This window comes from Cervus canadensis, chromosome X (genome assembly GCF_019320065.1).
Source record: "Cervus canadensis isolate Bull #8, Minnesota chromosome X, ASM1932006v1, whole genome shotgun sequence".
NCBI lineage: Eukaryota > Metazoa > Chordata > Mammalia > Artiodactyla > Cervidae > Cervus > Cervus canadensis.
The window spans coordinates 24,483,729-24,509,218 of NC_057419.1; the positions used below are offsets into that span (position 1 = coordinate 24,483,729).

General features: G+C 36.9%; 1 protein-coding gene across 8 annotated transcripts in view; it reads left to right on the forward strand.

Moving 5' to 3' along the window:
* Nucleotides 1-25,490, forward strand: part of CNKSR2 (connector enhancer of kinase suppressor of Ras 2) — a 269,368-nt gene that overhangs the window by 172,745 nt on the left and 71,133 nt on the right. For 5 of the 8 annotated variants that reach the window (XM_043458302.1, XM_043458304.1, XM_043458305.1 and 2 more), the window contains 2 exons: nucleotides 3,049-3,138; nucleotides 4,727-4,941. In XM_043458302.1, coding sequence (XP_043314237.1) covers nucleotides 3,049-3,138; nucleotides 4,727-4,941 — 305 coding nt within the window. The remainder of the gene's footprint in view (nucleotides 1-3,048; nucleotides 3,139-4,726; nucleotides 4,942-25,490) is intronic. The other 3 variants (XM_043458307.1, XM_043458300.1, XM_043458303.1) reach the window with 1 other exon arrangement.

The window sequence follows — 25,490 nt, forward strand, 5'->3', positions numbered from 1 at the left end:
GGAAATTGATGCTACATGAGAAAGTAAGGTAGAATTGTTCAAGAGATGCCTTTGAGTGAGAAAAAAAGGAATAGGATCCAGTGAACAGCCCAGTAATCTCCCTAATGTCTAGCATCCTTTCATTCAAGCGTTCAAAAGAAATTTAATGAATACCCACTCTGGGTCAGAATCCTTGCCAGGAACTTTCATAACAAAGATATATAAGACCCAGTTCCTGCCAAAAAGTAGAAAAAAAACCTATAAACAGAAAGATAGAATACAGTATAATTAAGGATCATGTATACCAAGGAGCTAAGGGAGCCCAGGAGAGCGAGCAGTTAACTCTGCCACAGAGCACCATAGCATGTGTAATAGCACTGAAAATACTTTATTGGCTAAGGGAAAAGTCAGTTTGTTTTCAAACAATTCTGTACACTGCTATTAAAGCATAGCAGTTTCATATTGAAACAGTATTTGATCATCATAAGGCATTCCATCATTGTCAATATTCTTTTGTTTTTTTTAGTAGACCACCAGTTTAAAGGATATAACACAGGAACAGCTGGACGGGATAGATGCGCGGTGCAAGACATGGGCCGAGAGCTTGGAGCTTCTCTGCCCTCCCTCGGTGTGCCACTCTCCTGAGCTCTCCTCCTGTTCATTGCCTGGGAGCTCTTCAAACCCTGTCCTTTTGATTTTTATGGAGGTTTCATTGTATAGGCACAGTTGACTGAACAATTGATCCTTGGTAATTAAACTCACTCCCCAGCCCTGTCCAGTCTCTAGAGGCTGGGAGTAGGACTGGAAATTCCAACCCTCTAATCACATGGTTGATTCTTCTGGTAACCTGCCAGTAATTGGAATATTACCCCATGTCTTTGCTTCCAACAGTGGATCCCTGTCCTACTGTATCTCGCTGGTGCTACTCTTCTCCTGAGTTATCTATTTATTGTTTCTTTCCTTTTTTAGAATATTTCTTATCAAATTATGCATGTCCCTTACAATATGCTGTTCAGTTTGGCTTGTTCTTGGGCTTTCTAAAACTTCTATCTGCTGACACCCAGTCTTTTTTATTTAATTTAGTATATCTTTATTTTATTTTTTAAATCAAAGTGTAACTTACAATATTTTGTTAGGTTTAGGTGTACATCAAAGTGATTCATCTATATATATTATAGATTATTACAAGATATTGAATTATAGTTCCCAGTGCTAAATATTCTTTAAATTAAATTTCGTGTTCTGTTTGTGTTTAGTTGCAGCTAAATATAGTTCATCTTTTTTAAAAAGCTACTTGCCATTAATTTCAGAATAAAATTCAAACAAAATCCAAAAGTATCTATCTTTGACCTCTTCTACATTTATTAGGCTACAGTTAAGAAATACAGTGCACAATTAGCACCTCTATAGAGATCCTGATTAGAATGCTCCAGATGTGCAACAGATATGAAAAGCCAAGTAACAGAATAATTTAACTATGAGACAGTAGCAGAGAGATATTGCAAGGCTTATGATCGCATGTCACCTACATCAGCTCACCCAGATTCTCTCTGTAAAATTGCAGAGATCTACCCCATGAAAATTTGGAAACTGAGGTGATCGTTTATGAAGTCGTTTGCACACCTTGTAAGGAAGTCATTAAGTAAATACTTCATTTGTGGGTCATTAATTATTTTGTCATGTCTAGTTCATCCTTAAATTTCAAAGAGCTTAGTAAAATATACTGAATAAACTGTATTGGCAAAATGCCATTAAGTTGTCACATTTTCCCTTAGCAACATAATGAGACAGAAGTATCTTAATGGATTTTTTAACAAAATATGTGGAATGTCTGTAACAATTTGATTGTGAAATTTATCTAGCCAAGGGGGAGAGTAACAAGAACATACTGTGACCAAGAGGTATTGAAAGGTGGGAAGATTGGTAGATTAAAGGAGGAATTGTTAGAGTGCTGTGGTGGATGTGCTAAAAATACAGGTTTTAGTTGAAAAGCAGGATACTGGGAAGAATTACTGCCTTTTCAGGTGATAAGATTAAGCATTTATGACCACTAGAATGGGTGGAGGAGAGAATCTCAAAAAACTGAGAGGCCAGAATATTAGTGGGTGAACATTGAAGTTACCAAAAGTTATTGCAGAAGTAGTATGTGAGTGCCTAGGTTTGAACCCTGGTACTACACACTTACCAACTGTGTGTCCTTGGGTAAATTGCATACACTGTCCCAGGCCCTTCATCTGGTAAAATGAGGGTAATGGTTTATTTATTATAATTTTGAGAATTAGGTGTTGTGCTAGATGTCCTTTTTAAACTTGTGAATGATTTTTCTTTTGGCTATTTTGTGTTTCACAAATTTTGAATTGATCAGAAATCAATTGATCAGCCTCACCAAAAAGCTGTCCTTAAAGTCTATGTCATGAGTGCTGCTTGCTACAATAAAATGCTGTTTAGTAAGAACACAGACCCAGAGGAAAATGGGACAGACCAAAGCAGCGATTACTTGAATCTGGAAACTAGAGTTCATAATAGCAAAAGAGATGCTTAAGGGCAGACCCAGCTTTAGGCCATAGAAAAGAATCTAGCCGCGTTGCTGAAGCATAGTAGTATCTAAAAAGCAGATAAGAATTAGGAAGCAGTGAAGATGGGAAGTTAATACTGTGTTCCAACATTAAATACGAGGGGCTACTGTCTTGAAGATTGGCTATCAAGATAAAGACACTTGGGCATTGAGGAATAAGACAGATCCAGTTATAGAAAATGAAGTCACTAAAATAATGGTCCTCTTTGTGCAGGACCACATTCTTAAAGTCTGGGGCTCCTAAGAGAGCAAACCTAGGCTGTTCTGTATTACTTATAAAAAGTGCCTTAAGTTTGCATTATCACCTGGCCAATTGCCACAGGCAGTTTCACCTTCTGGCTCAAAACACACATATTTTTCATCTTCACAAATGCCAACCATAATGTTGCATATGAGTGAGTGTGTTTTGCAGACTGTAGCTAAAAGTCAGTTTAAGTTTGAGCGGACATGGGGAAGAAAAACAATGTGATGTGAATTTTGTTCTCTGTGTTTAGGCAAGCTACGACCTATATCTATGCCAGTGGAATATAATTGGGTGGGGGACTATGAAGATCCAAATAAGATGAAGAGAGATAGTAGAAGAGGTAAGTGTTCTAGAATTTCAGTGTAGGCTGGGTTGTTGAAACAAAAAGCAGATTTAAATGTTTTTTTACATAGGATGTTATGGCTTCAGTGAAAAACTGTTCATCTTCTTATTGATTTTTATGATACATCCAAACCAACTCAGACCAACCTTTAACTGTCTTGATCTATTATTAAGTAAATATCTTCTCTGAATGCCTCCTAAGGGATTTAGAGTAGATAAATACAGTATAAAAAAATTAATATCTGTTATTTGAAATTCAATACTTGGAAAACAAGGTCAGAAGTGTGAAACTGCATAAAATAATTAAGTTCAACAAATAGGAAGCATTTGTGATCAGTCCCCATTGGTCCGCAATGCCAACCTCACTATTTTTGTATTAATATAACCTCAAAATGAGTTTTGAAGCACATGGGTAAAAGCTAATAGAAACTGGGCCAGTGTCTCTAAAAGAAAACCATATAAAAATGGAAAAAAAAAAACCTGCTTTGCTTTTTTCTCTCCTGTTTGCTGTTCAGGGTTATCTTCTTACTTGGGGGTGGGCTACACTTGAAGTGTCTACCAAAAGTAAGTTTTTATGTTCACTTATCCTGCTATTGAGGTGAGCAGTAAAGAAGGCAACGGGAAATTTTGCTACTAAATGGGATTCAACCAAGTGTGGATGGATATGGTGGGCCCAGTGGGTCATGCTGCTACTTCCATTTTCTGAAATAAGATCCATAAAGTTCTAGATGAAAAACAAAAAGAAACAAAGCAAAAAAAAAAAAAGTCTTCATAGGACATGACTTCACGAAGCTTCCTTTAAAACATGTTTAACCCATTTGCCTGTTATTTCTAGCCAGTGTGCAAAATTTATTTCATTAATGCACAGATCCACAGACCACACAGAAATAAGCATATCTGCTTCATTAGTCTTCTTAACACTTGTTTTATGGAACGAGCATTTCTGAAAATGTTGGTAAATATAGGAGCATTGAGATTACTTTACATCTATGTATTCACTCCATTTTCCAAACTTCAGTTTCTAACCTGTTCTGTTTTATAGAATTAATCAAGAAAAATATTTTAAGAAAGAAACACTTATATGCCTTTTCTGAGTCACCCTTTTGGGACTTGATATGATAGTAACATCTTGGGGAATAAAGGCTTTATGAAGTAGAGTTCTGGCTATCAATTTAAGCATATATTTTTTTGAACTAAGTTTCCTCACTATTGGTCCATAATGTGGGCTTTAACTTCTCCAAGGATGTTCCCTAGGATGTTTGTTGTCAGATTTTAGCAGAATCTCCTTGCGAGAACTTGTTAAAAATTTTATGAGCCACACACCTGAAACTTATGATTCAGGTTCTGCAGGTAATTCTGATATGGTTAGTTCAGAGCTAAAACTTGGAGAAATACTCTATAGGCTATCAACTTCCTGTTGTCCTGTGATCCCAAATAATTAAGATTCTCCATACTTTCACTACAATGGTGTTTTATAAAGAAAATCAAGTTACGTTTCTGAAGTGAAATCTAATAGTACACTTAAAGGATGGTAAGTTTGGAATATTTGCATATCTACATTGGTGTATTTATCTTTTTTTATTTAGAAAACTCTCTACTCCGATATATGAGCAATGAAAAAATTGCTCAAGAAGAATACATGTTTCAGAGAAACAGCAAAAAAGACACAGGGAAGAAGTCTAAAAAGAAGGGTGATAAGAGTAGTAGCCCGACTCACTATTCGTTGCTACCTAGTTTGCAAATGGATGCACTGAGACAAGACATCATGGGCACACCTGTGCCGGAAGCCACACTGTACCATGTAAGTACACTTCGAAAGACTCTGTGATGACGGTTTTATTGGCAGACTGGCAATTGACTCTTTTTGGTAAATTCCAGATTATTTATTTTTATCCTCTTGTCAGATTTTCACAAAAAGTCTTAAATTGAGATTTTATGCCCTGAAAAAAAACATTAAAAAAAAAAGATGACTTATCAATCTGTCCCTCAATTCACATGTTCAGTGAGTTCATATGTTGTAACAGCTTATATTTTTAAGGATATAACTTCATAACTTCCTATGCACAGAACTGATGGAGAATAATAATTAATTAGCTGATCGATTATTATTGTGATAATATACAGTAAATGAATAGCTGTAAAGTTCATCATTAAAGATAGGATTTTTAATATATTTATGGTTTCATTTAAAAATGAACATCTGTTGTACAGTAGACTTGGACCATGATTCTTGAGGTAAAGATGAAAAGACATAGGTAGATGAAAAGACATTATATGGAAAGAAAGTCACACTGAGAGTTGCAATACAATTTGTAGTAAGTCAGTATAAGAGTGTAGGAGAAGAAGGGCCTTTGCCCCCTTGGGAAGGGAGAAGAGGCTTCAGAATGAGGAGCATATGGGTAAAGAGTGAAAGATGAGTAGCAGTATTTTTGTGGTGAGGCATATGAAGGTATGCCACCAATGTGTGTGTATGGTATGTCCCAGCGATTTTTTGTGGCTCAGAGTTACCAGTTCACTAAAAATTGAGGGAAAGCATGTGAGAAAGGGCAGTAGATGGGCCCCTAGAGAGCTAAGTGGGGAATTGTATGATAGAATACTTGGGCTTTTTGTGGCAGTAATAAAGAGCTACTGAAGAATTCCATCCTGGGGATGATGAGATTGGCCTATAGGATCTCTCTAGTGCTGAGAGCATCCATCAAGAGATGCGAGGCCAAAGGCAAGGGCCATTAAACCCAGGCCAGATGGATGATGAGAAACTAGGACAATGGTAGTGTGGAGGCTGATAATCTTACTGACCCAAACATTCAATTCACAAGATCAACCCATTTTATGACATTTTTGTTGGAAGGAAATTTATTGTGCTTCTTGTTAGAAGACCATGAAAAACATGGCTACAGGTTTTTAAGTAATTTGAGCAACAGTGCTTCATGTTCACAGCATCAAAAAAAATTTGATGTCACTGCTGTGGAAGATATATCATCTAGATATACAAGATGTGAAAGATTTAACAACTTACATTTGAGTTGCTTTCCTGAGTATATCATTTAAATATCTTATTACTTACAACTCTCTCCTAAAATGAAGTGTAGGAAAATATTTTCATTTATTTGGGTTGATGTAGGAGCGCAGTTCTCTATGGCACTGGTTCCCTATTGTCTCTTGTCCCCAGTTATATACCCCCAGCATCTTCCTCTCCACAAGAATAGTGCCCTTATCAAAACCTGCTACTCTGAATAACTGAGTAATTGGGTTATTATTTTTTCCACAGACATTTAAAGTTGTTCTTAAATCAATACTCAGAACTGTGTGACGGGAGACACTTTTGTTCTTACTAGTCAGAAATGCTCTCTTAACACTAAGCTCCTTCTCTAATCTGGCATTCCAGTCAGAAGTAATAGCCTGAACAAAGATCGAAACATAAGAGACAGCTGGCCTATTCGAGAGGGGAGTTGGTAGTGAGAGATGAGGCTAGAGAGGGAAGAAGAGGCCACTTCACCCAGAGCTTGTAAACTATTAAAGGGCTTGGATTTATCCTAAGAGGAACGGTAAGCAATTGAAGGCTCATTCAAACACTCAGCCTGTGCCATCCTGTCATGCACATTGGGACAGGAATATACTGTGTGAGGAAGGAAATAGCTGAGTCTTGTGGATTTTGACTAATTATGGAAGATAGTAAAAGGTAAAACTGGTATATTGTGAGCATCATCTAGGAGTATAAATTGTTAGCACCTTTCTGAAAGGCATTGTTTAGGTGGCACAGTGATAAAGAATCTACCTGTCAATGTAGGAGATACAAGAGACGCAGATTTGATCCCTGGGTCAGGAAGATCCCCTGGAGGAGGAAATGGCAACCCACTCCAGTCTTCTTGCCTGGGGAATCCCATGGACAGAGGAGCTTGGTAGGCTACAGTCCATAGGGCCGCAAAGAGTTGGACACGAACGAGCGATTGAGCCATGAGCACATGAACCTGGTCTAATAACTTCACTTCTAGAAATTTATTCCAAGAAAGAGAGAAGAGCCCACTTTTGCCTCCTGTTTTTATTCTATATCCTGAGTTTGTAACATATTTCCCAAATAGATATTTATCCCAACTAATTTTTGACAGACAGTATAGGGTAAAGAATATTCTTAATCATGGAGGAAATCCTCCTGTGTAACACTTACCCACTAATTTCAGAGTGAAAGGCTGAACAGTTTCTAACTCTGGTCTCTGTTTTTAAAATAGCAAAATAATTGTTAATCCCAAAGAGCATGTTAAATGCCTATAATCGGTGTTCAGAAAGAAAGAACATTTATTGATGAGTTGTTTATTAGACTCAAGTTCCTTTGAGGACCTTAGTTGATTAATTTAGGACTTTTGCAGTTATCAAGGGAGTTTCCACATTTATGTATTTTTAAACCTCACTACAACTGTATTTGCAAATGACCAACTCAAAATGGTTAAGTGATTAACCCAAAGCATGTTGCAAAAAAAAGTGCAAGAGTAAGGACTAGAACCCAAACCACTAGGGATTTTTCCACATTCTGCTTTGGTCCTCCATGCATGGTAGGCATTGCATACACATAAGAATTTGAGCTTTAATAACTAGTGAGTGAGTTTTGGAAAAGTTTACTTAAAGAAATGTGTGTGCTCGTATGCTGCTTTTAGTAGCATTTTTAGTCACTGGATTGATTTCTACCCAGGTTTCTCTTTTGCTCTATGTTACTATTTTTTATTAAGTTCAAAAAAACATACAGAGCTTCTGCTGTTATAAAACTCGAGCAGTTATTCAGCATTATGTATTACCAAAACTACAGGGTATTATAGTTAAATCACCTGGACTTGGGAGGCAAAATAACATATGTGTAAATGATTGCTTTTTACATTTCACGGAAATTTTTGTTTTATTTTTTAGTCTGTATATATGTACTTATTTAAAATAAAAGGATGTTTCCTTATGTTAATTTTTTTAAAACACAAGATCAGTATCAATATATAATTCACTTACCTTCATAATGAACCATTATCTTCATTCTTACCAATTATTCCTTTGGATGACACAGCTCTTTTTAATGAAATAGAACTTAAGTGGAAGAGGGCTATAAAGATAGAATACAGAGTTTTGTAGGCTGCTCTCTCTGCTATAATACTAGTTCCATGTGGTCTGAGTTGAAATTTAGAAAAAAATTTAGTTGAATTTTGTAGCAGGATCATATCAGCAATAAATACCCTTAAAAAATTTACTAAAGCTGTGGCGGGGGCGGGGGGGGGGGGTGATGTAGGATGTAGGGTGTTCCTTTTTAAGCTCCTAGAATATCCTCATTAGTGTATTCTGGAAATTAGCCTAAGAAAAATACACAAAGCCAGGTAAATACAGTTTGATTTCAGCGTGACTCATTCCTCTTAGCAATTATAGCAGAAATGTTTATATAATAATAAAGACAATTTAGAAGTTTATGGTATTGTAAAGTACATAATTTTATTTTTATTAATTGCATATTTGTTATTCTAGTTTATGTATTTTTCTTAAACTTATCTGAAAGGAAATCATTCTGTTTGCCTTAACTACCCTAATCATCCACCAGTCTTTGTCACCTCTTTCATTTTTGGCATATTCTTCATCCATGGGGTCTCAAAGAGTCGGACACAACTAAGGAACTAACACTCCCTTTACCTCTACTGAGAATGCTTCTACTCTGTCTTTATCCCTGGCTGGCTCCTATCTAAAGCTGAGATTGCAGAGAGATTTTTGTCTGATCCCTATCCCCTAAATTAAATCAGTTTCTCCTATTATAGGCTCTTAGCACCCTATATAATTTTTTAGAAAACTTTATAATTCACAATTATATATTCATTTGCATGATTATCAGTTTAGTGTCTTTCTTCACTATACATGGTAGGGAGAGCATGTCCAAGTGCATAGCAGGAAAGGATAGTTTCTCCATTTTGTTCAGCACTATATTTTAGTACCTAGTCTAGGTCTAGTATCTTATAAGTGCTCAATAAAACTGTGATGAGTAAATGAATGAACGAGTGAGTGAATATGACGGGAACTTGAATGCCTTTCTCAGTATCTCTCAGTTGATGTCCTTAGTGTGCAAAAACAGCCACCTCCATGTCCTTGGCTAGTCCCGTCCAGCACGAGCAGGCCTTCAGCTGGGGTGTATTCATAGTGGGAATCACCAGGAACTTATTACCATAGGTTCAGTGTCCCATTTGCCTAGGGAGAGATGTAGGACTGTGAATGTTTTCTGTCATGTTTGTCTAGTCCACATGACTAAATTCTACTTTGTTTTATCAATTACCATTTTACTCCAAAGACTGGGACTCTGCCCTTATTGGCACCTCCTCCAAGGGGGGTTTGGCTGGTTTACCAGTACAGACAACAGACCATGTGGAGCCTAACTCTTACCATCCATCGACTTACAAGAGTATTGGAAGCACCTAGAAATTTCTACTCACTGCATCGGGCTCCCTGTCAAAGCAGGTCCCCATTTGCACCTTTTATAGGGCTGATTTACAGCACTGCCCTGCTCCACAGGTGCCACCAGGGCAGCGCGCTTAGCTCCCCCTCAGCCCAGCCTCACTCTTCCACTCCAGCTAGTTCTTGCTATCTTCCTATCCCTGACCTCTCATTATAGAGGTCACAGTATGCCTATCAGCTAAGCATGTGACGATATTTTTCAAAAGACTATGATGTTAGTTTGCCTACTCACTGATCCTCTGCCTGAAAGTGTGGGAGTTGTTAGCTGTGCAAACCCTCTTCTGACCTGATAGCCCACGAAGGAAGGGCGGACAGCAGTATCTGGTGTGTGTATGTGTACATGTGTGTGTGAAATCCAGATGTAGTGGTAAAGGCTTTAGATAAGGAATGATTAGGTTCAGAGCTTTTTTAAATCCTTAATATGATATACATATGACATCTTACTCTCACATTAAAGCTGCTGAAGTAAACCCATAAACAAAGTGATAGTTTGTTTTAAATCTACACACTGAGATGCCAGAAAAGTAAAATCCGATAATGGATCTAGACAACCTGCAAGTGTACTTTCATAAACTGAATAATGTGATTTTAGGTGACTTAAAACAGACTTTGAGTAGGTGTTGAATAATCTGGATGATTCGTTTCCTAACAGTCCAACATTTGTGTGGCTTGTCTTAGCTATTTAGGGTACAACTGCAAACATTCAGTTACTGTTTTACTTATGATAAGTCCTTTTAGCCATTTCCATCAAACTGTGACAGGATTTTTGGTTGAGCTTCTGGGGGAACATGGTGGAAAGCTGTTAAAATACATTTATTTTTTTTAATTTAACAATTAAATAAACATTGTGAAACAGACACTGTTCTAAGTAATTTGTAATTTTTAACTCATTTAACACTCATAAAAAACTTAGGAGGAAGGTGCTAGTATTATCCCTGTTTTATAGATTAGGAAGCTGGGGCACATTGGATTAGTAAGTAAAGTGGTAGAGCTGGGATTTGAACATTGGTAGAATGGGCAGGACTACCACCGACAGTAAATGTGTTCCATTCTATGCTGTTATTTCATGTAAATGGAAGATTTCTTTATTTAATATTTACTCCCATTACTACCTTACCCCACTTGCTCATGTTTAGACTTTTCTCTGCAGACACACACTAATGAGAAAGTAAGGGGAAAATATTTTTCTTTGAAATATTTAAATCTCCAAGGCTTTTATTTGTTTATTTAAAAATTAAATATGTAGAAGTATTTATCCTTGTCCCAACTGTTTCAAATTGCCCCTCTAAAACAACATAATTTAGCAGAGACTCAACAGCAATTCTAGTGTGCTGAACTATCTTTAAGGCACAATAAGTATTATGGAATAAATATAAATAATAATAATACTGTCACTGCTGTTACTAATAATAGCTAACATTTACCTATTGCTTACTAAGTTCCTATGCTAAGTACTTATATACTCACTGAACTTATGTCTTATTGAATCCTCAGATTGACCTTCTGAGGTTGCTACTCAGAAGTTCTTCCATTCTTCAGTTTTTTTTTTTTTTGTTCGTTTTGTTTTGTTTTACAAGTAATATTTTATTTTATATTCTATCTTCCATTTGGCATAAGCCTTTCAATGTTTGTTCATTCTTCAGTTTTAAAGAACTGAAACTGAGAGTTTACCTTGCCTGTGGTCACACGGGCAGAAAGTAGCAGACTTGAAATATAAGTACAAGTAGTCTGGCTCCAAAACTCACATTTTTAGATGAATAAAGTCATATCTGCCCATAAGGATTTTACCATCTGTTAGAGAAGCCAGAGCTAGTATTATCACAAAGATGAAAAATATGCTGTATTGTCAACCTGTAAACATTTATAATGTGCCTGCAATTATAAAGGTTGGTTTGTCTAGTATAGGCCTGACTTAGCTGCACTGTTTCAGGATCAGTGTAACTAAAAGAAGAGAACAGTTATTTTCAGTGGCTAAATGACCATCTCTAAGCTAACAGTTTATAACAACCACTTTCTCCACCCTTTGACTTTACTCACAGAGACGACAGCCGTGGTACAGTGTGATGTGAATCTTCTCCTCACCAGGGTGCATGCAGATGTGTTAGACATCCATTCTAAATGTTATCCTATTCATATCATATGTATTTCCTGGTTCCCGTGGATGACTTCATTATTTCTAGAGTGTTAATGCCAAATTCATAGTAGCACTGGCAAAGCCCTACATGAGAACAGCCTGGACTGCGACAAGTGTTTCCCATTGGAGCACTTCACTAGAGCAGTGATTCTCAAATTTAGTAAATGGCTCTTAGTGACTGAGGCTTGATGTAGAAATGATAGTCCTTCCTTTGATTCTTACAGGCAAATACCACATAATTTCAGAGACTTTAATTTTCCCTTGTGATTATATGTTGCTTACTAGTAACTTACTAAATGACTTTAAAAGGTTATACATTGAATAGCCATAAAATGATGCATTAGTAGAGTTTACTGAATATTATAATTCACTGTTTTTCCTAAAAGCCTGATATCCATGCAACCAACAGTGCAGTTTTTCTCTTCTCATACAAACCCAAGTGTAGATGGTTCAGGTTCCCACAGCTTTCAGGAGGAATACTATGTTGGTACCTCATCAGCGTTTTAAGTTACCTATAGTTTTCAGTTGCCTTTTTATTATAAATTATCATTACACTATTGATTTTAGTTTGCTTTAGGTCGCTTGCTTTACCTTCTGTGTGTGTGTGTTAGTCACTCAATTGTGGGTTGCATGGGCAACCCCGTGGACTGTAGCCTGCCAGGCTCCTCTGTCCATGGAATTCTCCAGGCAAGAATACTGGAGTGGGTTGCCATTCCCTTCTCCAGGGGATCTTCCTGACCCAGGGATCGAACCCAGGTCTCCTGCAACGCAAGTGGATTCTTTATTGTCTGAGCCACTGGGGAAGCTCAGTGCTCTTTATCTTCTAGCATGTTGTAATTCATATTACCCACAATTTTTTTTAAATGGTACTATGAATTATCCACACCCTACAGTACTTTTACAGTCATATTCTATTAGTATAACCTAATTAAATTTCCACTAGAAACTGCAGACAAATGGATCACAGGATCTGCTGTCCTAAGATAGAGTCACAGTCAAAAACTGCTGAAACCCACTGTCTTAAAAAGTAGAAATCTTGACTTTTCTTGTCTGTAAATATGAAACCGTTTTATAGAATGCAAGTCTATAAAGAAGTCTAGGAAGAAAATACACTTGTGTTTCTTGACCAATTTGTATTAGTAGTTATTTTTGTGAAAACCGTTAAAAAAAAATCATGCTCCTTCTCTACCACAACAGGCCTCAAAAGTGTCTATTCACTAAGAAGACAGGAAAATCTTAAATGTATGTGCATCAAGCAACAGAGGTTCAAAATACTAGAAGCAAAGTCCAACAGAACTGAAAAAGAGAAATTGACAAATCTATAACCATAGTTGAAGTCTTTAGCACCCTCTCAGTAATTTATAGCACCACTAAACAAAAATTCAGCAAGAGTATAGAGTGCTGAATGACTGCCCACCCACCAATGGTCTCCCCCAAAATAGCAGAATACATATTCTTTTCAAGTATGGGTGGGACAGTCATCAGGATAGACCATGCCTTGGGTCATAAGATAAACTTTAATTTTAAAAGAACTGTAATCATACAATGTATATTATCTAACCATAATGAAATCAAACTGGAAATTAACAACAATTAACAAATAAGTCTCCAACCTCTCGGAAATCAAGAAACACATTTTTAAATAATCCATAGATAAAAGAAATCTCAAGGAAAATTGAATGAAGATGTAAACACAACATATGTTTAGGGGAAAATTATAGCAATAAATGCTTCTATCAGAAAAGGGGAGTGAATTCCCTGGAGATCTAGTGGTTAGGACTTAGCACTTCCACTACTGGGAAGTAGGTTCAATCCCTGGTCATGGAACTAAGATCCCACAAACTGCACATCAAGGTCAAAACAATGAATGAAAGAAAAGCAGAAAGTTGTCAAATCTAAAATCTAAGCTCCCACCTCAAGAAATTAGAAAAAGAATAACAAGAAATAAGCAGAGGTAAGGAAGACAATAGAGAGAAGAAATGAAATTTGAAAACAGAAAAAAAAGCCATAATAGAGAAAATCAAATCAAAAGCTTTATTAAAAAATATTTAAAAAGAAAAGCTCTTTTTAGAAACTCAAAAAAGAAATTGATAAAGTGTCTAATGAGACTGACAAAGGGAAAAAGGAGAGAAGACTCAAGTTACCAGTATCAGGAATTAAAGAGGAGTTATCACTACAAACCTCATAGACATTTAAAGAATAATAAGGAAATGCTATGAACAACTCTGCACTGAAGTTTAACAGTTTAGACGAAATGAACCGAATCCTCAAAGCCCACTAGCTACATAACTCTCCCAAGATGAAGTAGATGATCTTAACAGTCCTATAACTATCAAAGGAAATTAATTAATCATTAAAAGACTTCCAAAAAATAACCACAGAAATACTGAACAAAAGGGCTAAACATATTGCACTTTTATATTGCTGAAGTGCAAGAGTAATCCATTTGGCTTTTATTATTATGTTCTGTGGTGCCTTTAAAGTGCTGGAAGCCTGTAAAATATTTGATGTATAGGGCTTGTGACTTAGTGGAATTTCTAGGAGACTGATTAATTCATAAATTTTATTAATGGTGAAAATATTGTTTAAACAATTTGGGAAAAAATTATAAATGTTTTAACTTTAATCAATTATGCAAACAAACATGCAAACAAACAAAAAAGATTCACTAATACGCACACACGCTTTAGAGAGGTTTCTGCTTACACTGTATAAAACATTATTTAAAGTCAGTCCCATCAGTTTCATGTTTGAACCAAACAGGGTCCTCATTCTGCTAGTTCCTGGCTAGATAATGGCTGCCAGGAAGCAAAACACAAAATCTGGCTTAATTAGCAAGGCATCATGCAGAACAGGACACAGAATAATTGAATTAGGAATTTATTAAGTTTAAATTTATTAAATTTAAATCTTACTATGAATTCCTTGTTGCCTTTTAAAAATAAAATAAAACATAAATTCTGATGAGAGCGCCTTCACTTGGTTGCTGTGGTCAATAATTACAGACTATTTGGATACATACCTGTCTTGATCAGAGAGGTTAAAGAACCCCATTCTTTTTTATGTTGTAGGCCTATCTCTCCCAGCTTCATAACCTGAGAAAATTTCCTCAAGTTTTGTTGGCAATAGACATTTTTTGCTACCATTATCACATTACCCATATTACCTCACCACCATAACGCATTTAATCAAGTGTCTCAAGTTTAATGAAACTCCAGGTAAAATCATTTTAGCCCTAGAACTATTTAAAGCCTCTTCTGATTAAAGGACCATAACAGATAATCAAATTATTTTCTTCACTCAACTTGTAAAATACATTACTTCCTTGACGGTTTCAGCATCCTCCAACTCTACAAAATTGTAGACCTAATCACTTGCTGTATATACCAAAATCTCATCCAAAGATTTCTCTTAATAGACTGCATATCTGAATCTCTTGGCCCAAGTCTCATGTGAGAATGAAGTTTAAGGCCCAATTATTGACTGCTGTTACATTCTAGTTTCTTGAGGATAGCTTCCAAGAACAATGTTAAATTGTTTGCACCCTTCAGGTATTCATCTTTGGCTTTTGGCTCAGACAGCAACTGGCAGCTGGCCAAAGTGAGCTCAGCCTGGAGTCTTGGTTCTAAATGATATTGCTAAATCTATTTCTTAGCATCTCTACAGGTATCAGGTTAAGCCAAACAGTATCCTAATAGGCTTGAACCTAAAACAATCTGCAGTGTTGAGAAATGGATCCATATTTCAATACCTATTCTTTCTATGCAAATAATTTTAGATTAACTAGATGCAAATTTCCCTGAAATCTCAAATAGGAGAATAAGTTACCTTCTCATGTTTTCTTTTATTATCGTAAATTCAAAGTGGCCTCAGAGACAATGGTTCTTGTATGTAACCAGTTCCAAGTAAAAGGGCCCAACATTAAAGACAAGAATTGCCTTTTTAAGATTCAGATGGCTAAGAATAATGCTCTATTTAATAGAACATGAGCTGTTTGAACTTAGACATTTCTGAACCTCATTTTCTCGTCAGAATAGAGAGGCTAATAATACTTAATTTGCTTAGCTATTACAGAAGTAAATCATATACTGTATATAAAGTTTATTCCACTGTGCTGGGCAGATAGTGACTATTCTTAACACCATACAGAAAGGAAATGGGTTCATTTACATGGAAGGGGATTGCTTCCTGATGAACAAATCAGAAAGACTTCTAGGACCAGACCATCTGTTTTCATTGGGCATTTTAATGAATGTATCAGTTAGGGTTCAGTCGGGAAGGCAGAAGCACGAAGTGGCATGGAATAAAGGACTAGATCTTACTCAGTCGAGGAGCTGAGGTGAAGACACCTCAGCAGAGCCAGTGGTCATGAAGAAAATCTGGATGTAAAGCCAGGGAGAGCAAGGTGAAGTAGAATTCATCAACACAAACTGGAAGCCTGTCTCCAACTTCATCAATGAAGCTGATGCCCTCTGCCATGGAGATTTACAGGCTCCTGGTCCAGGATTTAGAGGACCTGAAGGAGTTGCTGGCCTGGCTACTGACCCATACCAACTAGAGTGGCATATGTGTGCACCGAGGTAGTGACTGGCACCCTACACTGACCTCCAGAGCAAGGCTGCTGCCTCAATTTATTCCCCAAAACTCTCACAGATTTACGTTGATCGACCCTAACTAACACCATACAGGAAGAGGTATTCTGAGATACACAGTTCCAACTTTGCTCAGTTGACATAGCTCTTCTCAGTTTGTTGATAACCACTTCCAACTTTGCTCAGTTGACATAGCTCTTCTCAGTTTGTTGATAACCACCACATTGAGTTTTCCTTTTCTGTTGTTACCATAGGTACATACCAGGTAAAACCTGCTTTGAAAATTCTAGTGACAGTGTGTGTGAGGATCAGTTGTAAAGTGAAAAATTCTAGACGACCATAAATTTGGAATGGATGCAAGGTGTAACCTACCTCTATGGAGGTATCATCCCCACAGCCTACTTATTTAATTTCCCAGAGCATATAGGAAACTATAACTTCAAATTGTCTTTCATCTGTCTTCAATCAAAACAGTGACTGCTATAAGTAATAATTAGGATAAAATGCCTGATTTACTTACTTAAAGAGGTTTCTACTTAATAAAACACATAAGGCAAGTCTTTAAAGAATTTCTTCGCATAATCTGTTTCAGGAAGAGTACCAGAAAGCTATGGCCCTCCACCATGTTATTTTAGTCAATTGTTGAATCTTTTTCACTTAATTGCATTTTCCATTATGTCCTCCATTTTTATCAGATGGCTGGTGTAAGAAACAAGCATATGAAATTCACTTCTTTCTTTGCTAGTAAAATATTTTTGAGGGTGTTATATTTTTCCTTTGTATCTCTCTCATATATATTTTATAATTGGATAAGGACTTTGACTCCCTGTAATTAAAAAACATATAAAGTGTCTGATACAGTGTCTGGCACTTGGATAGTGCACATATATTCTTAGCGTCCTTCCTCTAACCATACTACCAAATGTCCTCAGCAGTGGACTGAGAACAAGCCAAACCCTAATCTTGGTGCATTTGAGGCAACGAGTTCTGGGAAAGTGGCAGCAAACATCAGGCCCTCCAGAAATCTAATTTTTCATATCTGAGCTTGCATAAATTGCTTTCTTTCTCTTAGTTTTCTCATTTACAAAATGAGCATAGCACTGGAAAGAGGACTATGGAAAATGCCATCTAAATTGACAGCATAATGATGATTTGATTCCTGTTGCAAATATAATTTTTTTAAAATGTCCCCATCGAGTTCTTTTTTCTTTTCTGTTAGATAAAACCAGTTTTACTTTTTCAGTCTTAAAATCATGAACTAGTAGGTGGTTTTGTATAGAAGAGAAGGCAGAGTGTGATTTATCTCTGTTATTTTACTATAAAATAAATTGTGTATAGAAACTTTTGAAACTTTCTAAACTTAACTTTTATTTTTATCCAGTATTACCTTTGAGAGATTTTCTGGTAAGGAAAAACAATCTCTGGATCAAGAAGACTGCAACTAAACTAACAGATATAGAAACATTTTGAGTGAGTGTCTGGGAGAGCTTGTCTATTCTCTAAGCAAAAATCTCAGAATAATAGCCTGGTATAAACATCCTCATATCCGTAAAGGTATTTAGACAAAAGCTAGAATTCTTGGAACAAATTACACTGACATGGCAAGCATCCCATGGTGAGAAAATATGTACAATTTATCAGAGCAACAAATCTAAAAATAAAGGTAACCCTAAACCATTTAGTTTCAGATTCTTGTGGCTCAGCTGGTAAAGAATCTGTCTGCAACGCGGGAGATCTAGGTTCAATCCCTGGGTTGGGAAGATCCCCTGGCAAAGGGAAAGGCTACCCACTCCAATATTCTGGCCTGGAGAATTCCATGGACTGTATAGTCCACAGGGTCGCAAAGAGTCGGACATGACTGAGTGACTTTCACTTTCAGTAAGTCAATAACCAGAAATGTTTCCAATATTTATGATTCAGTCATAAAATTGCTGACAAAATATGCCATATACATTTACTTTATTTGAGAATCTTAACTTTTTGTACATTCTTCATTAGAGGTGATTCGTTTGTATTATTTTTCTCTCTCTCTTCTTTTGCAGATGGTTTATTTTTATGTCATTGAATAGCCTTCCGAAGGCAAATCCGGTTCTCTCAATTTTTTCTGATCATAAGCATTTCTTTGTCACAAAATATGGGCAAGCCTATCCTGATTTCTCTGATACATAAATGTCGACAGTTTGTCAAACAGAAGATTCAGGAGCAGGCACTGTCCTAGTTCTTTTCACCTATTCGAAGTTTCTGCCTCTATCCCATGTTGTACACATTAATCAAACACCCCACAATAGCTATATCTAATATGGCTGGAAATAAATGATTTTTATACATGGTACAACTTAAGCATAAACCAAGTACCTTTCAGTGAGTAATCTAGCATTGTGTTAAGATTAACACTGATTACAGGTATATGTAATTAATTCCTGAAACATCAATAATTGGATGTACATTGGTAACTAGCCATTTTCTCTCTTCATTTGTAAGTCAGAATCATGTATAGTTAGTGCTTGTAAGATATCCTAAAAGCATCTGGTCCAGCTCTCTGATCTTGCCGATGAAGAAATTGAGGTCAAGATTACTTTCAGTGACTTATCAGCCATAGAACTGGAATATGGAGAACTAGAAGTCAGGTCTCTTGATCGCTACCATGGTATTGTTCTCCTGGTGCTGTGCATTCCATTCTTGCTGAGACAGCACCCTTCAAAGTGTATCACTCCAGCTGGTGTGTTGAGAATAGGCTGCAGGGGCTGTGTGTAGTGTGGAAGCATGAAAACAAGACAATCTAGTCAATTGACTAGGATTTAGTCAATTCAGGTGAAAGATGATAGGGGCTTAGCCTCAGGTGCTAATTGGAAGAAGTGAGACAGCCTTGGACTCTGGGTATGTTTTGAAGGGAGAGTGGACTGGATGTGCTGATAGATTGCATATGAGATGTCATAATTCATACCCTCACTTTCCACACACATAGGTAGTGTTTGCTTCATGCTTTTGTGCTTTCAATAGAAGAGTATATGTCAGGTCCAGTGTTAGGAGTTGAGTAGAGTGGCAAGCTAAGCAGATGGTTTCTGCCTTTGTAGAAACTAATACAGTAGTTAAAAACCACACTTTGAGAAATTGAACCAAGTAATTTTAAGGCGTAATAATCAGCAATGTATCAAGTGAAAAATTGCATAACACAATGAATCAGCTCCAAGAGATTTCTCCTGTGTAAAGAATTTAGTGGAGAGGCAGGCTTGCCTTATTTGAATCACTGATTCCCTCATCAGTATTGACATAGGGTTTTTTAATTGCATTGAGTTCAATTAACACTTAATAGGTTCGAAATTAACACTAATAATAGGTTTGGAATAAAATATGAATGCAGTCTCATCCTTGTCTAACTTGGCTGAGCCTTATACCTTTCTGTACCTTATTTTCTATCTCATTTGCAAAATTAAAATGTTAGCATAAGCCTTCCTCTCATGAAAATATGATTAATGGTTACCTCCCCCAAACAGTTGCAAATCTTTTTTTTTTAACCCCACAGAGCAGTATAACTTGCTAACTCAAAGAAAATTGACAAAAGCATGAGAATTAGAGATTGGTAGGATGTTAGATTGGTAAGATTGCTAAGACCAGTAAAGTCTTAGACTGGTAAGATTAGTAAATTTAGAGATGGGCTTCTCTGGTGGCTCAGACAGTAAAGAATCCACCTGCAATGCGAGAGACCTGGGTTCTATCCCTGGGTTGGGCAGATCCCCTGGAGAAGGGCATGGCAACCCACTCTAGTATTCTTGCCTGGAGAATCCCATGGACAGAGGAGCCTGGCAGGCTACAGTCCATTGAATCGCAAAGAGTTGGACACAGCTGAGCAACTAAGCACATAAGATGTTACCTGTTTAAGTTATCTCCATGAATATAAAAGTATAATCCTAGTATCTTTCTGTTTTACAGAACCTTTCCACATAACAATGCGCTTATATCACATGTTATGGGAGGTTTTCATAAATGGATATCTTTGTGTCAGATGCAGAAAGCAGTTCTTTTCTCTAAAATGGTTACCATGACTACACAATACTTGCCTGAGAGGCAGTATTGTATGGAGTGGTTAGAACGGGTTTGTGAATAGGTAGACCTGGGTTTGAATTTTGACTCTGCCACTACCTGTGTGCTCCTGAGTAAGTTATCTACCCTCAGTTTTCTCCTCTTTGAAATGGCATTAATGATCACCACTGAGCAAATGTATTGTAAACATTAAGGTTGATAACTGATACAAGGTCCCTAATGCTGTGCCTCACACGTGTCATTCAGTCAGTTCAGTCGCTCAGCCTCACACATGAGCCCTCAGTAAATGATAATTATTTAGATCCAAGAATGACAGTTCCTGTTTCCCAAGGGTGGTGACTTTTGTTACTCTTCCTAACCAGTTATTACTTTTTGCTCTGCTTCCCATCTTACCACTTACTACTCGATAGGAAAAGGGAAATCGCCTTATAAAATCTTGTGTAAGTTTCACTTACCTACTTCCTTCTGAATCTGATGTGCATGGTATTCTTTTCATGAAACATTGACTCTGCCCTTCCTAATGAATTTAACCTTCTCTAAATTCCCCCAGTCACTGCCTTTTTTGTTCTTATTTGACTCATAATTTATTAGCATGCTTATTATTGTTTAAAGCAAACTTATTTGTAAGTATATGTAGGGCCATTTTCAGTCAATATAAAGTCAGGTTAACTTTATTGACAGAATCCAGAGCAAACTCACCCCACTGTCTTCAGAGAACCAGTGTGCATGCAGTATCTTGTCCCCACCCTGCTCAGCACAGAGTTTTCTCTCCTGTACCAGAATGGGCAACAAGCTTGTTCAATTCTATGCTGTTATTTCATGTAAATTGAAGATTTCTTAAGATAATATTTACTCTCATTACCATCTTATCACACTTACTCATATTTAGACTTTTTCTGCTGACACACAATAATGAGAAAGTAAGGGAAAATACGTTCCTCTGTGAAATATTTAAATCTCAAAGCCTTTTGTTTATTAAAAAAGATTAAATATGTGGAGATAGTTATCATTTGTCCCAAGAGTTTCAAATTGCTAAGCACCTTATGTATAAGAAATAAGCTTTTGGTTTGACTGGAGAAATCTTGGAACTTTGCAGAAAATTACAGTAGGAGGAAGTTGCTACATTGCAACAAGAGAGTATTTTGATTGCAGATTTTCCCATAAGTGTGGCAATTTGCAACTTGAGAAGAATTTAATAGTAGCTGAGCTTTCAAAATGTAACACAGAAACTGTCATTTTCTTCCACAATTAAAATAAGTGCTTCTGAAAGTTTCAGGATAAGAATGACCCAAATTACCCTCCCCCACATTTCCTCATCTAGAATAGGGGAGAATGGGGAGAATGTTTGAACAGAACATCTGTGGACCAAATGAAAGACAAATGGTCTTTTCAGGCAAATGTCTGAAAAAGCGATCTTTTATAGCCAAATAGAATACTGTTGCATGCATCGCCATGGTTAAGAAGAGGATCAACAATGCTTTCATAATGGCCTTTTATTTTAGCACATTCTATTTTTATGGGTTGAATTGTGATTTCAACACAGCCATTCATAATTCATCATATAATTGTATGCATAAATATCTTTTGACACATTAAGGCACTTTTGCCGGCCACATCTTGAATTCAAATTTAATTCAAACTAAGTGCATTAAGACAGATCTCATTTCCAGTAATGTTAAAAAAGATTGGATTAAAAAAAAAACTTTATTTAACAAAAGGAGCAGTCTACTAAAGAACAGAACTTTCAGTAATATGCGGTACGTGGATTACTGGAGAAAAGACACCTGGCTTACTTATTTCCTGCTGAAGGACTTCAGGTTAAAAAGCAATCAATTAATTAAGACTACATCCTGTGTTCTTTGCTGGTGGTCTGTTCAACTTTTATGCACTGAATCAATATTTATTTAGTACTTCCTCTGACAGGAAGTACTAAATAATCCCTGTTTTAGTCAAAGGATAAAACAATGCATAAAATAGAATTTTTCTTTCATGTAGCTTATATTTGGAGGGAAGTCTGAGTAATAAACAAGAAATATAAGTACTTTTGGTAATGCTAAGTTCTAAGGAGAGAAATAAAGCAGGGAAGGAAAACAGGAAGTGTTGAGGGCAATAATGAAAACCATTTCTATAGGGAAGCCTGAGAAGAATGATCTAAAGTAGGTAAGGGAGTAAGCCAAAACATTATTGTTACGAAACCCAGGTTTGGCTGCTTGCTGCTCATAAGCCAGTAATTCGAGAGGCAAGCGTCAGTAGAAAGGAAAGGTGCTTTAATCAGAAAAGAAAGCAATCTGAGGAGAATGTGGACATGTGTCCAGACACCAACTCTGAAGATTCTGCTCAGCCATGACAGTTTTTAAAGGGGCATAAAATGGGGATGGTAAAACTCAACATTCAGGAAGCTAAGATCATGGCATCTGGTCCCATCACTTCATGGCAAATAGATGGGGAGACAATGGAAACAGTGACAAGACTTTATTTTTTTGGGCTCCAGAATCACTGCAGATGGTGACTGCAGCCATGAAATTAAAAGATGCTTGTTCCTTGGAAGAAAAGTTAATGACCAACCTAGACAGCATATTAAAAAGCAGAGACATTACTTTGCCAACAAAGGTCCATCTAGTCAAGGCTTTGGTTTTTCCAGTAGTCATGTATGGATGTGAGAGTTGGACTATAAAGAAAGCTGAGTGCTGAAGAATTGATGCTTTTGAACTGTGGTGTTAGAGAAGACTCTTGAGAGTCCCTTGGACAGCAAGAAGATCCAACCAATCCATCCTAAAGGAAATCAGTCGTGAATATTCATTGGAAGGACTGATGCTGAAGCTGAAACTCCAGTCCTTTGGCCACCTGATGCAAAAACCTGAGTCATTTGAAAAGACCCTGATGCTGGGAAAGATTGAAGACAGGAGGAGAAGGGGACAACAGAGGATGAGATGGTTGGATGGCATCACCAACTCAATGGACATGAGTTTGAGTAAACTCTGAAAATTGGTGATGTACAGGGAGGCCTGGTGTGCTGCAGTCCATGGGGCCACAGAGTCGGACACAACTGAGAGACTGAACTGAACTTAAAATGGGGATCAAGAATCTTAGTGAATCATTGAGGGAGGAAGTTGGGTTCTGCATCATTCTCCATTGCATGCAGACTGGCTGATTCTTCAGATGTTCTCTTGCCCGCATGATCTGCCTCAGGATTGCTAAGACGGCTGTTGAGGGTAGAGAGCTAGTCACTTTTTAACTGTTAAATTCTTCATTCTTTCCTCTTTTTATCTAGGAAAAAAAAATAAACCGTTTAGAGAAGGCATGGTGTGCATTCAGAAGAGCATAATCAGGAGTTAGTTTCAATTGCTTAATGGTCTCATTCTTTTAATTAGATTCTTTTAAGGCTAGTGGGGAACAGAAATGGGCAACCAGGAAGGGGGTAAAAGAGCTACTTTCAATATCTGAACAAACATTTCAGATAGAGGGAACAGCAGGGTGGGACTCTATTCCACACAATCCAGAAACAGCGAGTGTGGCTGGAGCAGAGTTAATAAGGGGCAGGAAAGGGAACAGGGCCCAGGTCATGCAGGGCCTTCAGGGTCAGTGGAAGAATCTGAGTATTTATTCAAAGTGAGGTGAGAAGCCATTGGAGAGTTTTCATGATCAAATCATATTTTAACAGGATCACTCTGCCTCTTATGTTAAAAACAGAAGAGGAGAGGATAGAGGAAGGGAGAACAATGAGATATTTCAGTAATCCAGGTGAGGGATGATGGTGGCTTCAACCAAGGTGATAGTAATAGAGATGGTAAGAAAGTCTTATTTTAAACATATTTAAACAGAGCTGATATAACTTACTGGTGGATTGGTTATGGGCTGTAAGAGAAAGGAAAGAGTTAACATTGACTCTAATATTCAGGTTTTTCACCATTGTGGAGAGAAATGGAATTGCCATTTACTAAGGTATAGTAGACTAGAAGAGGAGCAGAATTGGTTGATGGGTGGTGGGTATGAGAAGCTCAATTTTAAACACATTGAATCTGTTGAGTTAGGCAGCCTGTAGCTCAGTTAAGAAGTCCCCATTGATTATATAAATTCATAAGTTGCTGAAGATCAGAGTTTGTAAACACTCTTAGGGAGAAAGTTCAAAGAACTTTCGCCCAAATGGTCAGCACAATAAACATAAAGTGCAAGTGATAGTGTTAGGAACATTTTATTGAATGATGATTCAGGAAATAAGATAAAAATATTTTTTAAGAGAATGGACCTTCATAAATGTTTACAGAAGGAATCTATTTTTGGTGGTCAGTAAGCATTATAAGCTCAGACTTTAAATTCTCACACACCCCTACCCCAAACATAAAAAGATACAGTCATGGTCAAAAATGATACCTAGTCTCCAGGGACTAGAAGAAAGAACAAAATTGCACAACAATAAATGGGAACTAAAGCCATATACCTGTTAGGCTCTGAGTCCAGAAAGGGCTAGAGATGACTGGATGTCTACTCTAATGGGTATGAGAGAACAAATGGACCCCAGCCATGTCAGGAAACTGAAGATTGACTCATGGGGTGAAACCATCTGGGAGGGCGAACAGAGCTTCCTCACCCATGAGTATAAGAAGGTTGAAGAAAGATACAGCCATTGTCCAGAGCAATGACTTGTTAAAGGTGATTCTTGCCTTAATAGATGGAAATTTGGGGAAGTCCAGAAAGCCCTTAAAATTTGAGGTAATAACAGGATGATTAAGGACACTGGATGTTCAGAAGTGCTACCACCAACTAGTCATCCTGGATATATAAAATATAGTTAGTGAAATAAGCACTCTATAGGTAAAATAAACTCTATACAGGTGTGTAAAATCAGAGAATTAGAGAATTGGAAAACAGTAAATTCACCTAAAAAGCATTGAGGAAATATGAAAGGATAGCAATATTAAAGATAGATGATAAATTGAGAGATACCAACATACATCTAGAGACAAAAAAGAGAGAGTAGTAAAGAAGGCCATTTGAAGAGATAATGCCTAAGAATTTTCAGAATTGAAGAAATAACGCCTTCAATTACAATACAATGAATTTGAAATGGGGTTCATTATTATCAGTTGTAACCTAGACACATCAAAGAGCAATTGCAGA